Source organism: Lycium barbarum, chromosome 1, assembly GCF_019175385.1.
Source record: "Lycium barbarum isolate Lr01 chromosome 1, ASM1917538v2, whole genome shotgun sequence".
Lineage (NCBI taxonomy): Eukaryota > Viridiplantae > Streptophyta > Magnoliopsida > Solanales > Solanaceae > Lycium > Lycium barbarum.
Window position 1 is genome coordinate 58,313 of NC_083337.1, and position 14,667 is coordinate 72,979.

At 40.4% G+C, this 14,667-nt stretch overlaps 1 protein-coding gene across 4 annotated transcripts in view; it reads right to left on the reverse strand.

Moving 5' to 3' along the window:
• Positions 1–10,274: 10,274 nt before the first annotated feature.
• LOC132627389 (protein FORGETTER 1) overlaps positions 10,275–14,667 on the reverse strand; it is a 45,935-nt gene continuing 41,542 nt past the window's right edge. For all 4 annotated transcript variants that reach the window (XM_060342719.1, XM_060342726.1, XM_060342735.1 and 1 more), the window contains 3 exons: positions 13,155–13,283; positions 11,483–11,594; positions 10,275–10,641 (listed from right to left, as the gene is read on the reverse strand). In XM_060342719.1, coding sequence (XP_060198702.1) covers positions 10,610–10,641; positions 11,483–11,594; positions 13,155–13,283 — 273 coding nt within the window. In that variant the 3' untranslated portion in view covers positions 10,275–10,609. The remainder of the gene's footprint in view (positions 10,642–11,482; positions 11,595–13,154; positions 13,284–14,667) is intronic.

Here is a 14,667-nt window from a genome sequence, read left to right on the forward strand (position 1 = left end):
CACTTTCGGTGGGTATTAGCACACGGGTTATTTGGAATCCTGTCGTCGGAGTCTGAATGCCCTAAAAATCGACATGTCCATCACAAACAGGCTGGTGGTGGATACCCATGTCTTCGTTATTGTTGAACTCGCTTCATTTTGCATTTATGAGCCAGAAACCCAAATTCATGATTTTTGGCACTTTCGGTGGGTATTAGCACACGGGTTATTTGGAATCCTGTCGTCGGAGTCTGAATGCCCTAAAAATCGACATGTCCATCACAAACTAGGCTGGTGGTGGATACCCATGTCTTCGTTATTGTTGAACTCGCTTCATTTTGCATTTATGAGCCGAGAAACCCAAATTCATGATTTTTGGCACTTTCGGTGGGTATTAGCACACGGGTTATTTGGAATCCTGTCGTCGAAGTCTGAATGCCCTAAAAATCGACATGTCCATGACAAACAGGCTGGTGGTTGATTCCCATGTCTTCGTTATTGTTGAACTCGCTTCATTTTGCATTTATGATCCAGAAACCCAAATTCATGATTTTTGGCACTTTCGGTGGGTATTAGCACACGGGTTATTTGGAATCCTGTCGTCGAAGTCTGAATGCCCTAAAAATCGACATGTCCATGACAAACAGGCTGGTGGTTGATTCCCATGTCTTCGTTATTGTTGAACTCGCTTCATTTTGCATTTATGATCCAGAAACCCAAATTCATGATTTTTGGCACTTTCGGTGGGTATTAGCACACGGGTTATTTGGAATCCTGTAGTCGGAGTCTGAATGCCCTAAAAATCGACATGTCCATCACAAACAGGCTGGTGGTGGATACCCATGTCTTCGTTATTGTTGAACTCGCTTCATTTTGCATTTATGAGCGAGAAACCCAAATTCATGATTTTTGGCACTTTCGGTGGGTATTAGCACACGGGTTATTTGGAATCCTGTCGTCGGAGTCTGAATGCCCTAAAAATCGACATGTCCATCACAAACAGGCTGGTGGTGGATACCCATGTCTTCGTTATTGTTGAACTCGCTTCATTTTGCATTTATGAGCGACAAACCCAAATTCCTGATTTTTGGCACTTTCGGTGGGTATTAGCACACGGGTTATTTGGAATCCTGTCGTCGAAGTCTGAATGCCCTAAAAATCGACATGTCCATGACAAACAGGCTGGTGGTTGATTCCCATGTCTTCGTTATTGTTGAACTCGCTTCATTTTGCATTTATGATCCAGAAACCCAAATTCATGATTTTTGGCACTTTCGGTGGGTATTAGCACACGGGTTATTTGGAATCCTGTCGTCGAAGTCTGAATGCCCTAAAAATCGACATGTCCATGACAAACAGGCTGGTGGTTGATTCCCATGTCTTCGTTATTGTTGAACTCGCTTCATTTTGCATTTATGATCCAGAAACCCAAATTCATGATTTTTGGCACTTTCGGTGGGTATTAGCACACGGGTTATTTGGAATCCTGTAGTCGGAGTCCGAATGCCCTAAAAATCGACATGTCCATCACAAATAGGCTGGTGGTGGATGCCCATGACTTCGTTATTTTTGAATCTCGCTTCATTTTGCATTTATGAGCGAGAAACCCAAATTCATGAATTTTTGGCACTTTTCGGTGGGTATTAGCACACGGGTTATTTGGAATCCTGTCGTCGGAGTCTGAATGCCCTAAAAATTGACATGTCCATCACAAACAGGCTGGTGGTGGATACCCATGTCTTCGTTATTGTTGAACTCGCTTCATTTTGCATTTATGAGCGACAAACCCAAATTCCTGATTTTTGGCACTTTCGGTGGGTATTAGCACACGGGTTATTTGGAATCCTGTCGTCGGACGTCTGAATGCCCTAAAAATCGACATGTCCATCACAAACAGGCTGGTGGTGGATTACCCATGTCTTCGTTATTGTTGAACTCGCTTCATTTTGCATTTATGATCCAGAAACCCAAATTCATGATTTTTGGCACTTTCGGTGGGTATTAGCACACGGGTTATTTGGAATCCTGTCGTCGGAGTCTGAATGCCCTAAAAATCGACATGTCCATCACAAACAGGCTGGTGGTGGATACCCATGTCTTCGTTATTGTTGAACTCGCTTCATTTTGCATTTATGAGCCAGAAACCCAAATTCATGATTTTTGGCACTTTCGGTGGGTATTAGCACACGGGTTATTTGGAATCCTGTCGTCGAAGTCTGAATGCCCTAAAAATTGACATGTCCATCACAAACAGGCTGGTGGTGGATACCCATGTCTTCGTTATTGTTGAACTCGCTTCATTTTGCATTTATGAGCAGAAACCCAAATTCATGATTTTTGGCACTTTCGGTGGGTATTAGCACACGGGTTATTTGGAATCCTGTCGTCGGAGTCTGAATGCCCTAAAAATTGACATGTCCATCACAAACAGGCTGGTGGTGGATACCCATGTCTTCGTTATTGTTGAACTCGCTTCATTTTGCATTTATGAGCGACAAACCCAAATTCCTGATTTTTGGCACTTTCGGTGGGTATTAGCACACGGGTTATTTGGAATCCTGTCGTCGAAGTCTGAATGCCCTAAAAATCGACATGTCCATCACAAACAGGCTGGTGGTGGATACCCATGTCTTCGTTATTGTTGAACTCGCTTCATTTTGCATTTATGAGCCAGAAACCCAAATTCATGATTTTTGGCACTTTCGGTGGGTATTAGCACACGGGTTATTTGGAATCCTGTCGTCGGAGTCTGAATGCCCTAAAAATCGACATGTCCATCACAAACAGGCTGGTGGTGGATACCCATGATCTTCGTTATTGTTGAACTCGCTTCATTTTGCATTTATGAGCCAGAAACCCAAATTCATGATTTTTGGCACTTTCGGTGGGTATTAGCACACGGGTTATTTGGAATCCTGTCGTCGGAAGTCTGAATGCCCTAAAAATCGACATGTCCATCACAAACAGGCTGGTGGTGGATACCCATGTACTTCGTTATTGTTGAACTCGCTTCATTTTGCATTTATGAGCCAGAAACCCAAATTCATGATTTTTGGCACTTTCGGTGGGTATTAGCACACGGGTTATTTGGAATCCTGTCGTCGGAGTCTGAATGCCCTAAAAATCGACATGTCCATCACAAACAGGCTGGTGATGGATACCCATGTACTTCGTTATTGTTGAACTCGCTTCATTTTGCATTTATGAGCCAGAAACCCAAATTCATGATTTTTTGCACTTTCGGTGGGTATTAGCACACGGGTTATTTGGAATCCTGTCGTCGGAAGTCTGAATGCCCTAAAATCGACATGTCCATCACAAACAGGCTGGTGATGGATACCCATGATCTTCGTTATTGTTGAACTCGCTTCATTTTGCATTTATGAGCCAGAAACCCAAATTCATGAATTTTTGCACTTTCGGTGGGTATTAGCACATCGGTTATTTGGAATCCTGTCGTCGCAGTATGAATGCCCTAAAAATCGACATGTCCATCACAAACAGGCTGGTGATGGATACCCATGACTTCGTTATTTTTGAACTCGCTTCATTTTGCATTTATGAGCCAGAAACCCAAATTCATGATTTTTGGCACTTTCGGTGGGTATTAGCACACGGTTATTTGGAATCCTGTCGTCGGAGTCTGAATGCCCTAAAATCGACATGTCCATCACAAACAGGATGGTGATGGATACCCATGACTTCGTTATTGGTGAACTCGCTTCATTTTGCATTTATGAGCCAAAAACCCAAATTCATGATTTTTGGCACTTTCGGTGGGTATTAGCACACGGGTTATTTGGAATCCTGTCGTCGGAGTATGAATTCCCTAAAAATCGACATGTCCATCCCAAACAGGCTGGTGATGGATACCCATGACTTCGTTATTGTTGAACTCGCTTCATTTTGCATTTATGAGCAAGAAACCCAAATTCATGATTTTTTGCATTTTCGGTGGGTATTAGCACACGGGTTATTTGGAATCCTGTCGTCGGAATCTGAATGCCCTAAAAATCGACATGTCCATCACAAACAGGCTGGTGATGGATACCCATGACTTCGTTATTGTTGAACTCGCTTCATTTTGCATTTATGAGCCAGAAACCCAAATTCATGATTTTTGGCACTTTCGGTGGGTATTAGCACACGGGTTATTTGGAATCCTGTCGTCGGAGTCTGAATGCCCTAAAAATCGACATGTCCATCACAAACAGGCTGGTGATGGATACCCATGACTTCGTTATTGTTGAACTCGCTTCATTTTGCATTTATGATCCAGAAACCCAAATTCATGATTTTTGGCACTTTCGGTGGGTATTAGCACACGGGTTATTTGGAATCCTGTCGTCGGAGTCTGAATGCCCTAAAAATCGACATGTCCATCACAAACAGGCTGGTGATAGATACCCATGACTTCTTTATTGTTGAACTCGCTTCATTTTGCATTTATGATGCCAGAAACCCAAATTCATGATTTTTGGCACTTTCGGTGGGTATTAGCACACGGGTTATTTGGAATCCTGTCGTCGGAGTCTGAATGCCCTAAAAATAACATGTCCATCACAAACAGGCTGGTGATGGATGCCCATGACTTCGTTATTGTTGAACTCGCTTCACTTTTGCATTTATGAGCTAGAAACCCAAATTCATGATTTTTTGCACTTTCGGTGGGTATTAGCACACGGGTTATATGGAATCCTGTCGTCGGTGTATGAATGCCCTAAAATTGACATGTCCATCTCAAACAGGCTGGTGATGGATACCCATGACTTCGTTATTGTTGAACTCGCTTCATTTTGCATTTATGAGCCAGAAACCCAAATTCATGATTTTTTGCACTTTCGGTGGGTATTAGGTGATTTTTGGCACTTTTGGTGGGTATTAGCACACGGGTTATTTGGAATCCAGTCGTCGGAGTATGAATGCCCTAAAAATCGACATGTCCATCACAAACAGGCTGGTGATGGATGCCCATGACTTCGTTATTTTGTAACTCACTTCATTTTGCATTTATGAGCGAGAAACCCAAATTTATGATTTTTGGCACTTTCGGTGGGTATTATCACACCGGTTATTTGGAATCCTGTCGGCGAAGTCTGAATGCCCTAAAAATTGACATGTCCATGACAAACAGGCTGGTGGTTGATTCCCATGTCTTCGTTATTGTTGAACTCGCTTCATTTTGCATTTATCGGCCAGAAACCCAAATTCAAGATTTTTGGCACTTTCGGTGGGTATTATCACACCGGTTATTTGGAATCCTGTCGGCGAAGTCTGAATGCCCTAAAAATTGACATGTCCATGACAAACAGGTTGTTGGTTGATTCCCATGTCTTCGTTATTGTTGAACTCGCTTCATTTTGCATTTATGATCCAGAAACCCAAGTTCATGATTTTTGGCACTTTCGGTGGGTATTAGCACACGGGTTATTTGGAATCCTGTCGTCGGAGTCTGAATGCCCTAAAAATCGACATGTCCATCACAAACAGGCTGGTGGTTTATACCCATGACTTCGTTATTGTTGAACTCGCTTCATTTTGCATTTATGATCCAGAAACCCAAATTCATGATTTTTGGCACTTTCGGTGGGTATTAGCACACGGGTTATTTGGAATCCTGTCGTCGGAGTCTGAATGCCCTAAAAATCAACATGTCCATCACAAACAGGCTGGTGGATACCCATGACTTCGTTATTGTTGAACTCGCTTCATTTTGCATTTATGAGCCAGAAACCCAAATTCATGATTTTTTGCACTTTCGGTGGGTATTAGCACACGGGTTATTTGGAATCCTGTCGTCGGAGTATGAATGCCCTAAAAATCGACATGTCCATCACAAACAGGCTGGTGATGGATACCCATGACTTCGTTATTGTTGAACTCGCTTCATTTTGCATTTATGAGCCATAAACCCAAATTCGTGATTTTTTGCACTTTCGGTGGTGGGTATTCGCACACGGGTTATTTGGAATCCTGTCGTCGGAGTCTGAATTCCCTAAAAATCAACATGTCCATCCCAAACAGGCTGGTGATGGATACCCATGACTTCGTTATTGTTGAACTCGCTTCATTTTGCATTTATGCGCCAGAAACCCAAATTCATGATTTTTGGCACTTTCGTTAGGTTTTAGCACACGGGTTATTTCGAATCCTGTTGTCGGAGTATGAATGCCCTAAAAATCGACATGTCCATCACAAATAGGCTAATAATGGATACCCATGACTTCGTTACTGATGAACTCGCTTCATTTTGCATTTATGAGCCAGAAATCCAAATTCATGATTTTTGGCACTTTCGGTGGGTATTAGCACACGGGTTATTTGGAATCTTGTCGTATTCTACGCAGGCTTGATTTACCGGAATTTTTGCTTCAAAGAATGCTTTCACGGGTTATTTGGAATCTTGTCGTCGGAGTATGAATGCCTTAAAAATCGACAAGCCAGTCACAAACAGGCTGGTGATGAATACCCATGACTTCGTTGTTGTTTAACTCGCTTCATTTTGCATTTATGAGCCAGAAACCCAAATTCATGTTTTTTTGCCCTTTCGGTGGGTTAATGCACACGGGTTATTTGGAATCCTGACGTCGGAATATGAATGCCCTAAAATCGACATGTCCATCACAAACAGGCTGGTGATGGATACTCATGACTTCGTTATTGTTGAACTCGCTTCATTTTGCATTTATGAGCCATAAACCCAAATTCATGATTTTTTGCACTTTCGGTGGGTATTCGCACACGGGTTATTTGGAATCCTGTCGTCGGAGTCTGAATTCCCTAAAAATCAACATGTCCATCCCAAACAGGCTGGTGATGGATACCCATGACTTCTTTATTGTTGAACTCGCTTCATTTTGCATTTATGTGCCAGAAACCCAAATTCATGATTTTTGGCACTTTCGGTGGGTATTGGCACACGGGTTATTTGGAATCTTGTTGTCGGTGTATGAATGCCCAAAAAAATAACTTGTCCGTCACAAACAGTTTGGTGATGGATGCCCATGACTTCGTTATAGTTGAATTCGCTTCACTTTGCATTTAGAGCTAGAAACCCAAATTCATATTTTTTTGCCCTTTTGGTGGGTATTAGCACACGAGTTATATGGAATCCTGTCGTCGGTTTATGAATGCCCTAAAATCGACATGTCCATCACAAACAGGCTGGTGATGGATACCCATGACTTCGTTATTGTTGAACTCGCTTCATTTTGCATTTATGAGCCAGAAACCAAAATTCATGATTTTTTGCACTTTCGGTGGGTATTAGCTGATTTTTGGCACTTTTGGTGGGTATTAGCACACGGGTTATTTGGAATCCTGTCGTCGGAGTATGAATGCCCTAAAAATCGACATGTCCATCACAAACATGCTGGTGATGGATGCCCATGACTTCGTTATTTTGTAACTCACTTCATTTTGCATTTATGAGCGAGAAACCCAAATTTATGATTTTTGGCACTTTTGGTGGGTATTGGCACACGGGTTATTTGGAATCTTGTTGTCGGTGTATGAATGCCCAAAAAAATAACTTGTCCATCACAAACAGTTTGGTGATGGATGCCCATGACTTCGTTATTGTTGAACTCGCTTCATTTTGCATTTATCGGCCAGAAACCCAAATTCAAGATTTTTGGCACTTTCGGTGGGTATTATCACACCGGTTATTTGGAATCCTGTCGGCGAAGTCTGAATGCCCTAAAAATTGACATGTCCATGACAAACAGGCTGGTGGTTGATTCCCATGTCTTCGTTATTGTTGAACTCGCTTCATTTTGCATTTATGATCCAGAAACCCAAGTTCATGATTTTTGGCACTTTCGGTGGGTTACACGGGTTATTTGGAATGCTGTCGTCGAAGTCTGAATGCCCTAAAAATCGACATTTCCATGACAAACAGGCTGGTGGTTGATTCTCATGTCTTCGTTATTGTTGAACTAGCTTAATTTTGCATTTATGATCCAGAAACCCAAATTCATGATTTTTGGCACTTTCGGTGGGTATTAGCACACAGATTTTTTTCTATCCAGTCGTCGGTGTATGAATGCCCTAAAAATCGACCTGTCCATCACAAACAGATTGGTGATGGATGCCCATGACTTCGTATTATTTGGCACACGGGTTATTTGGAATCCTGTTGTCGGTGTATGAATGCCCAAAGAATTGACCTGTCTGTCACAAACAGTTTATTGATGGATGCCCGTGACTTCGTTATTGTTGAACTCGCTTCATTTTGCATTTATGAGCCAGAAACCCAAATTCATGATTTTTGGCATTTTCGGTGGGTATTAGCACACAGGTTATTTGGAATCCTGTCGTCGGAGTATGAATGCCCTAAAAATCGACATGTCCATCACAAACAGGCTGGTGATGGATACCCATGACTTCGTTATTGTTGAACTCGCTTCATTTTGCATTTATGAGCCAGAAACCTAAAATCATGATTTTTTTCACTTTCGGTGGGTTGTAGCCCACGTGTTTTTTTTAATCCCGTCGTCGGTGTATGAATGCCTTAAAAATCGACCTGTCCGTCACAAACAGGTTGGTGATAGATGCCCATGACATCGTGACTTTTCGAGCTCTTATGCGTCTACTCTGTTTGCCCTGAAATTCCACCGGTGTGTACCAAACGGGCTGGGGACCTATACGGATTGGTTTCGCGGGCACGACGTAGCTTATTTTTTTCATTTATTTGGCCAAACACCGAGGACCCTCTTGTGGAGACCTATCGTGTGTATTAGCTCATTGATTTTTTGAGATCTGATGTGTCGGATCTGTGTTCCTTGAAATTTCACCAGTCCGTACCAAACGGGCTGGGGACCTGTGCGGATAGCTTACACGGGTAGGGCGCGGCTTATTTTTCCATTTATTTGGTCCAAACATCGAGGACCCTCATTTTGAGACCCGTCGTGTGTATTAGCCTTTGGATTCTGCGAGATCGGACGAGCCGGCTCTGTTTGCCCTGAAATTTCACCGATCCGTACCAAATGGGCTGGGGACCTGTGCGGATGGCTTACACGGGCAGGGCGCGATTTATTTTTCCATCTATTTGGTCCAAACATCGAGGACCCTCGTTTGGACACCCGTCGTGTGTATTAGCCACTGGATTCTGCGAGATCGGATGAGTCGGCTCTGTTTTGTCCAAAATTTCACCGGTCCGTACCAAACGAGCTGAGGACCTGTGCGATTGGCTTACACGGGCACGACGTAGCTTATTTTTTCATTTATTTGGTCTAAATAACGAGGACCCTCGTTAGGTGACTCGTCGTGTGTATTAGCTCATCTTCACATAAGTAAACATGTGATTGTAATTATTTGGTGGATATTTACGTTAAAGATTCATGATTCTCGATTTCAAGCAAAGCATCGTAAACCAAATGAGTTATTCTAAGTTAATATTATCACCATTTTACATTATTTATGTGCATTGTCTTTTCTATTAGATGACATCACCACCATTCACAACTTTTCATGCAAGCATTTTTAGGTTGAAAGTTTATTTTATTTGCCAAATTGAATGTGGCGACCCAAATAAAAATGAAATAAAATAGAGGCAAAAATAAGACAGAGAAAATAATTATGGTACATGCTTCACCTACAAAAAGCCAGACGAAGGGGCTATGTATTACCTAAAGGGTTTGAAAGCATCATGCTTTATTGAAAATATATCGTGATATATTGAAAATATTCTTTGGTACATAAATAACAAATATAAAGGCATATTTGGAAGAGCAAACCCTTTTAATTGACAAAGTAACCATATAACTATAATATAATTAAGGACTACAAAACCTTTTACCTCCATCCGTCCCACAATAAATGTCACCTTAGCCAAAAAAAAAAAATATTCCATAATAAGTGTCACCTAAGGAAACCAGAGGATAAATTGACTAATTTTTTCCAAATCTACTCTAAGATAAAAACTGACAAGTTAAAATAACGTCTAGATAATGATTGAAAAAACCACATAGTAACTTGATATTGTTCGATTCTCAATGTCAAAAGATTTACTACTTGTGCATGCTCTAATCAGAAGAAAAAATAACTTATTTTATTATATAGAGATAATTTGATAAACTTTACATTACATTATTAATTTCTTAATATGCGTGTTTTTTATGGAGGGAGTAATATATTGCTGACACCATGGTCTTGTTTCCTGCGGTAAGGAAATAACTTTAATGACGTCCAATTCCGTAAGAAAATATGTTATAATCATTCCAGTGCACCTGGTCTGCTTTTAGTTGCCAACAAGTTAGTACTCAAATTGCATCATTTGGCTGTGGTCCTTTGGCTGTCAGATGAACCGGGAGATAATTGTATTGAATTCTAACTTGAAGGTTAGATACAAAACTATGGCAGAACTTCCAGCAATCCCTAAACTGCCCTATAATTTAATTTACAAGGAATTGATATCCAAAAAAATGACGCAGAAAGAATTTGGACAGCAATGCGAAGGTGCTCAATCTCATTCCCTGGACCTTGTAACTAAGACTGCTTCTTTACCACCATATAATGCAGGGGCTAGCTTCATTCTGAAAGTGCATAAAGACACTGCAACTTGCGAGTCTATTCCAGAAACTTTTGCAATCAGATATACTTGACACAAAGAAGCTTCATTTCGCTTCTTTCATTCGTCAACATCTTGAACCCATGCCAAATCTGGTATTGAAAGTTGAACACAAATCATCTTTAACAAATAGAGGCATATCATTTACAAAATATAACAAATAGAGGCATATCATTTACAAAATATAGGAGTTATCAATATCGTATTAATAGTGAGGCAACCAGACGAGTGATGAATAGTGGATTTCACTGAATCAATCATTTTAGCACTCTGAATTTACAAACTAAACATTACCATTGCGAGACAGTGTCGCCTGGAAATCTGGAAACCATTTTGTGACCAACTTCATTTCTGTGTTCATATCGAACTCTTAAATTTTCTACCCTAGACACATAAATGACAGATACAAACACGTACAAAAGATGTTTCCGACAAGACATTAATTTGGTTTGCCATCCAGCAAGATAAAATGACAGACTAATGAAACTTTTCTTATTCAATGCCAATTGACGTGAGGGCATGTCTAGATGTGTTAAACAATAGACCGTGGGCCTAACTCACCCCAAAAGGTAGCTCATGAGGTGTGATTACCCAAAATCATATAAGATGACAGATAACCCTTCATTTGCCCATGCCTGCCAACTAGAGCATGGATAACATAACATGGGAGCCCAACATTGGGAAACACAATAACAGGGATGGACCTGACTCTAATACCATGTTAAGAAATGGACCTTGGCCTAATTCAACCCAAAAAGATAACTCATGAGGTGAGGATTACCCAAAACCATTTAAGGAGACAAAGAAACCATCCCTCACCCAATGTGGGACAGTTCACACAAGGAATAAACCCTCAGAATTGGTTGTGTGACCCATTACTTAATGGAGGATGACAAACATAAAATTGTGAAAGGAGAGAATCGAGAATATAACCTTGAAGCACTGATTCTACTGCTGCATTTGGGATAAGCAACCCCACAATTCGTTGATTCTCAGTAGTTGTCACAATCCGTACAATGCGGATTCTTCGATGGCTTAGGCGAGCCTGTATCCAACAACAATTGAAAACCAATAAACGAGTGAGTTTGGTGCAATGACCCTTTTAAAAGTAGATTATCTTTCTCCATGCAAGAAATAAAGCCCAGATGATCTTAAGCAAAATTCTTGTTGCCTCGAGAAATCTCAAAATCTCAGATTGAGCCTGCTCACTCTAAACCTACAAACTCCCTTTTTGTGTGGAAATAATGGTAGTGCTATTTGACAGTTGAAATACTGTTGTTGAACCTTGATAAATCAACTCAATTTACAGGCAAGTATTTCCAGCCAAAGACTGGCACAATATGCTATCTAATCCATTGGTAACTTCACTTGTGCTAGTTTACATAGTGAAAAACAGAAAAGGTCAGTCATGTATCTGCCTCACAAAGAAATTTACATGTAAAGAGAAAAAACGAAGAGCCAAAACCCAGAACCTTCAGATCAGAAGATAAAACCATTTATAATGAACCAGCCACAAAATCTATGAAAATAGTAGGGATGGAGGCATTATCATGTTGGTGTGAGGTAGCTAGAAATTGTTTTCTGGTTTGATGGACAAACACAGAGTTTAGAACTCCAAGATTTGTTCAACATGTGTGTACAATTGCAAACAACATAAGAGCTTCATAATCGACTATAGTGTTGGGACAAAAAGACTGAGGTAATGACTGGGAAATATGGTTATTGAATAGGCATGAGAGGTTGGCTGGATATCCAGACTCAAGTTTATCAGTTGACAGAAAAAGAAAAAAACAGAGGAGGACAGGTTTTCACTGGAATCCTATTGGTTGAATAGCAGCCCCGGACGCATTAGTGACATTGGACAGGATGCATAAAGTAGCCTTACACATTGTGCTAACAGATGCCTCATGAGCAGTAAGAAGGATGAGACTATGACACACTTATTTCTTCACTGAACGATGGCTATTCAATTGAGGAATACTTACCAAAATGTGGGAAGGAAATCCAGTACCAAAGAAACTATCGAAATTGTGGAAAGCAGTTACTCTTTTCTTTTGGTTGGACATTATTGAATGAGAGAAGAGAAGATGTTTCAATGAACATGCAACAAATTCTTATAGCCTTAAGACAGAATGTTCACACACTTCGTTTTTTCTGAGCGAGCACCATTCTTTAAACTAGTCTAGAAAATCTCCCAACTTTTTGAGCTTGTTGCAGCTGAAACTGCTCTCAGGTTAGATGGTCTAGATTAATGCCAAAAAAATGGCGAAACAGGGTTAATCAAAGTTGTATGGCTCACAATCAAAATCGAAATTTAAACAATGGCATTCATATGAAAAAACCAATTAATTGATCACAAAAAACAAATGATTCTGAACTCTATTCATTATCAACTTTCTTTATCTTCAGACTTTCTCCATCTCTTGAATATTTTTTTTACTCTTATTTTTTTGCATATTCCTAGTCGAAATTAGCACTTATGGATTGTTAGATAGTCGTCCTGAAACCAAAGATGAGTTATCTTTTTGGCACATCTCCAAGGTATATCAGAGAATATAATGTAGGAAAATGATATTGAAAAACACATGAAAGAAGAGTATCTTACTTGCTTAGAAAGCGCCTTCTCAACAGTTCCCCACACAGGAAGTATAAGCCCACCTAACACATTCACTTCCTGTAATCTTCTACCGACTGTGCAGAAACTGCCTAGCTTACATTTTGGGCCATGCATGCACTGCAGACAAAACCCAGAGTGAGGTCTGACAGCATTTGATGCTTGAAAAAAAAAATCAGAAACAACCAATCCACAAATACTACAAGGGTATTTTCATTATCAGTAAAGGTGATCCCACTCTCTGAGCATGCCTTTTAGTAACATTCATGGCCTGCTAGAAACTCTGAAAGGTGATCCTCTTGTTTTCTTTTCTATGAAGCCTACCTGGAATCAACATTTTTGTGTTGAAGGTACAAGTTTGATTCACTTTCCATCTGTTCAAGCCTTGGTGGACAGAGTTACCCAGTACTTGTGATGGTGGGAGATAGCAGGTATTCCGTTGAAATAGCACCACGTATCAAAAAAAAAAAAAAAAAAAAAGAGTACAAGTTTGCTTCACATCAAATTGCTCTTATTTTATTTTATTTTCTATTTACGGGCAAATAAAAGTGTAGAAGTAAAACATTGAAAGGAGGGATGCATCTGTTCAAACCATGACATACCAGCTATGTACAACAATCTATAAACTAAAACCTAAAAGATATTCCATCTTAATCCACATCATGTACCTAGTACTCTCCGCAAACAAAAATACGAGTTACTTGTCAAGGTTAATCTTTTATTCAGCAGGGTACATCATTGTCTTTCTTCCTCTTCTAATCGATCATAGTTAAAGATGCATTCCAGACTTTGAGTTCTCTGACAATATTCATCAACAGATTTTAGCCTTTTCCCCATCGGGGCCTCAGGAAATACTGAATTCTGCTGAAAATCCCATGCTGGTTCCTATTCTAGAAGAGATGATGTCAGGAAGGAGGATCGGAATTAATAGTTTTCAATGAAGCAATTTGAACTGCTCCATTTTGCCCAGGTCTTTTTTCTATCAGATGAACTCTCCCATACCAGGGAAGCAAAAATTGAAGTTCAATGGGAGTTTTATTTGCTCTTAAATGAGCAATTCACAACACATTCTGCAGAGAAGCAGAGGTGGATTCAGGATTTTAAGTTTATGGGTTCCCAGCAAAGGTATTTTGGAATACAAAAATGAGTTTAATAAGTGAAAAAAGAGCCCAGGGGACTCGATCCCAGGTAGACTGGTGAGGAGGCACTTTAGAGGGACCCTTCTTAGCCGCTGAGCCAATAATCGATCTTGTTAGTGGGTTCCCATCTACAATTTGTTATATATTTAATAGATTTTTCAATACAACTATAGGGTCTAGGAAAAAGTTACTAGGTTCCCGCGAACCCGCACCCCCTACTGTGGATCCGCCTAGAGAAGATTTACAGTAAGGATTAAGGAACAGTTTATAAGTGAAATTAGGATGCAGAAAAACACCAGAGAATGCTGATTCTGTGATTATGATAAGACTGTATCCTATCACATAAAAAGATCAAGTAACCTGCC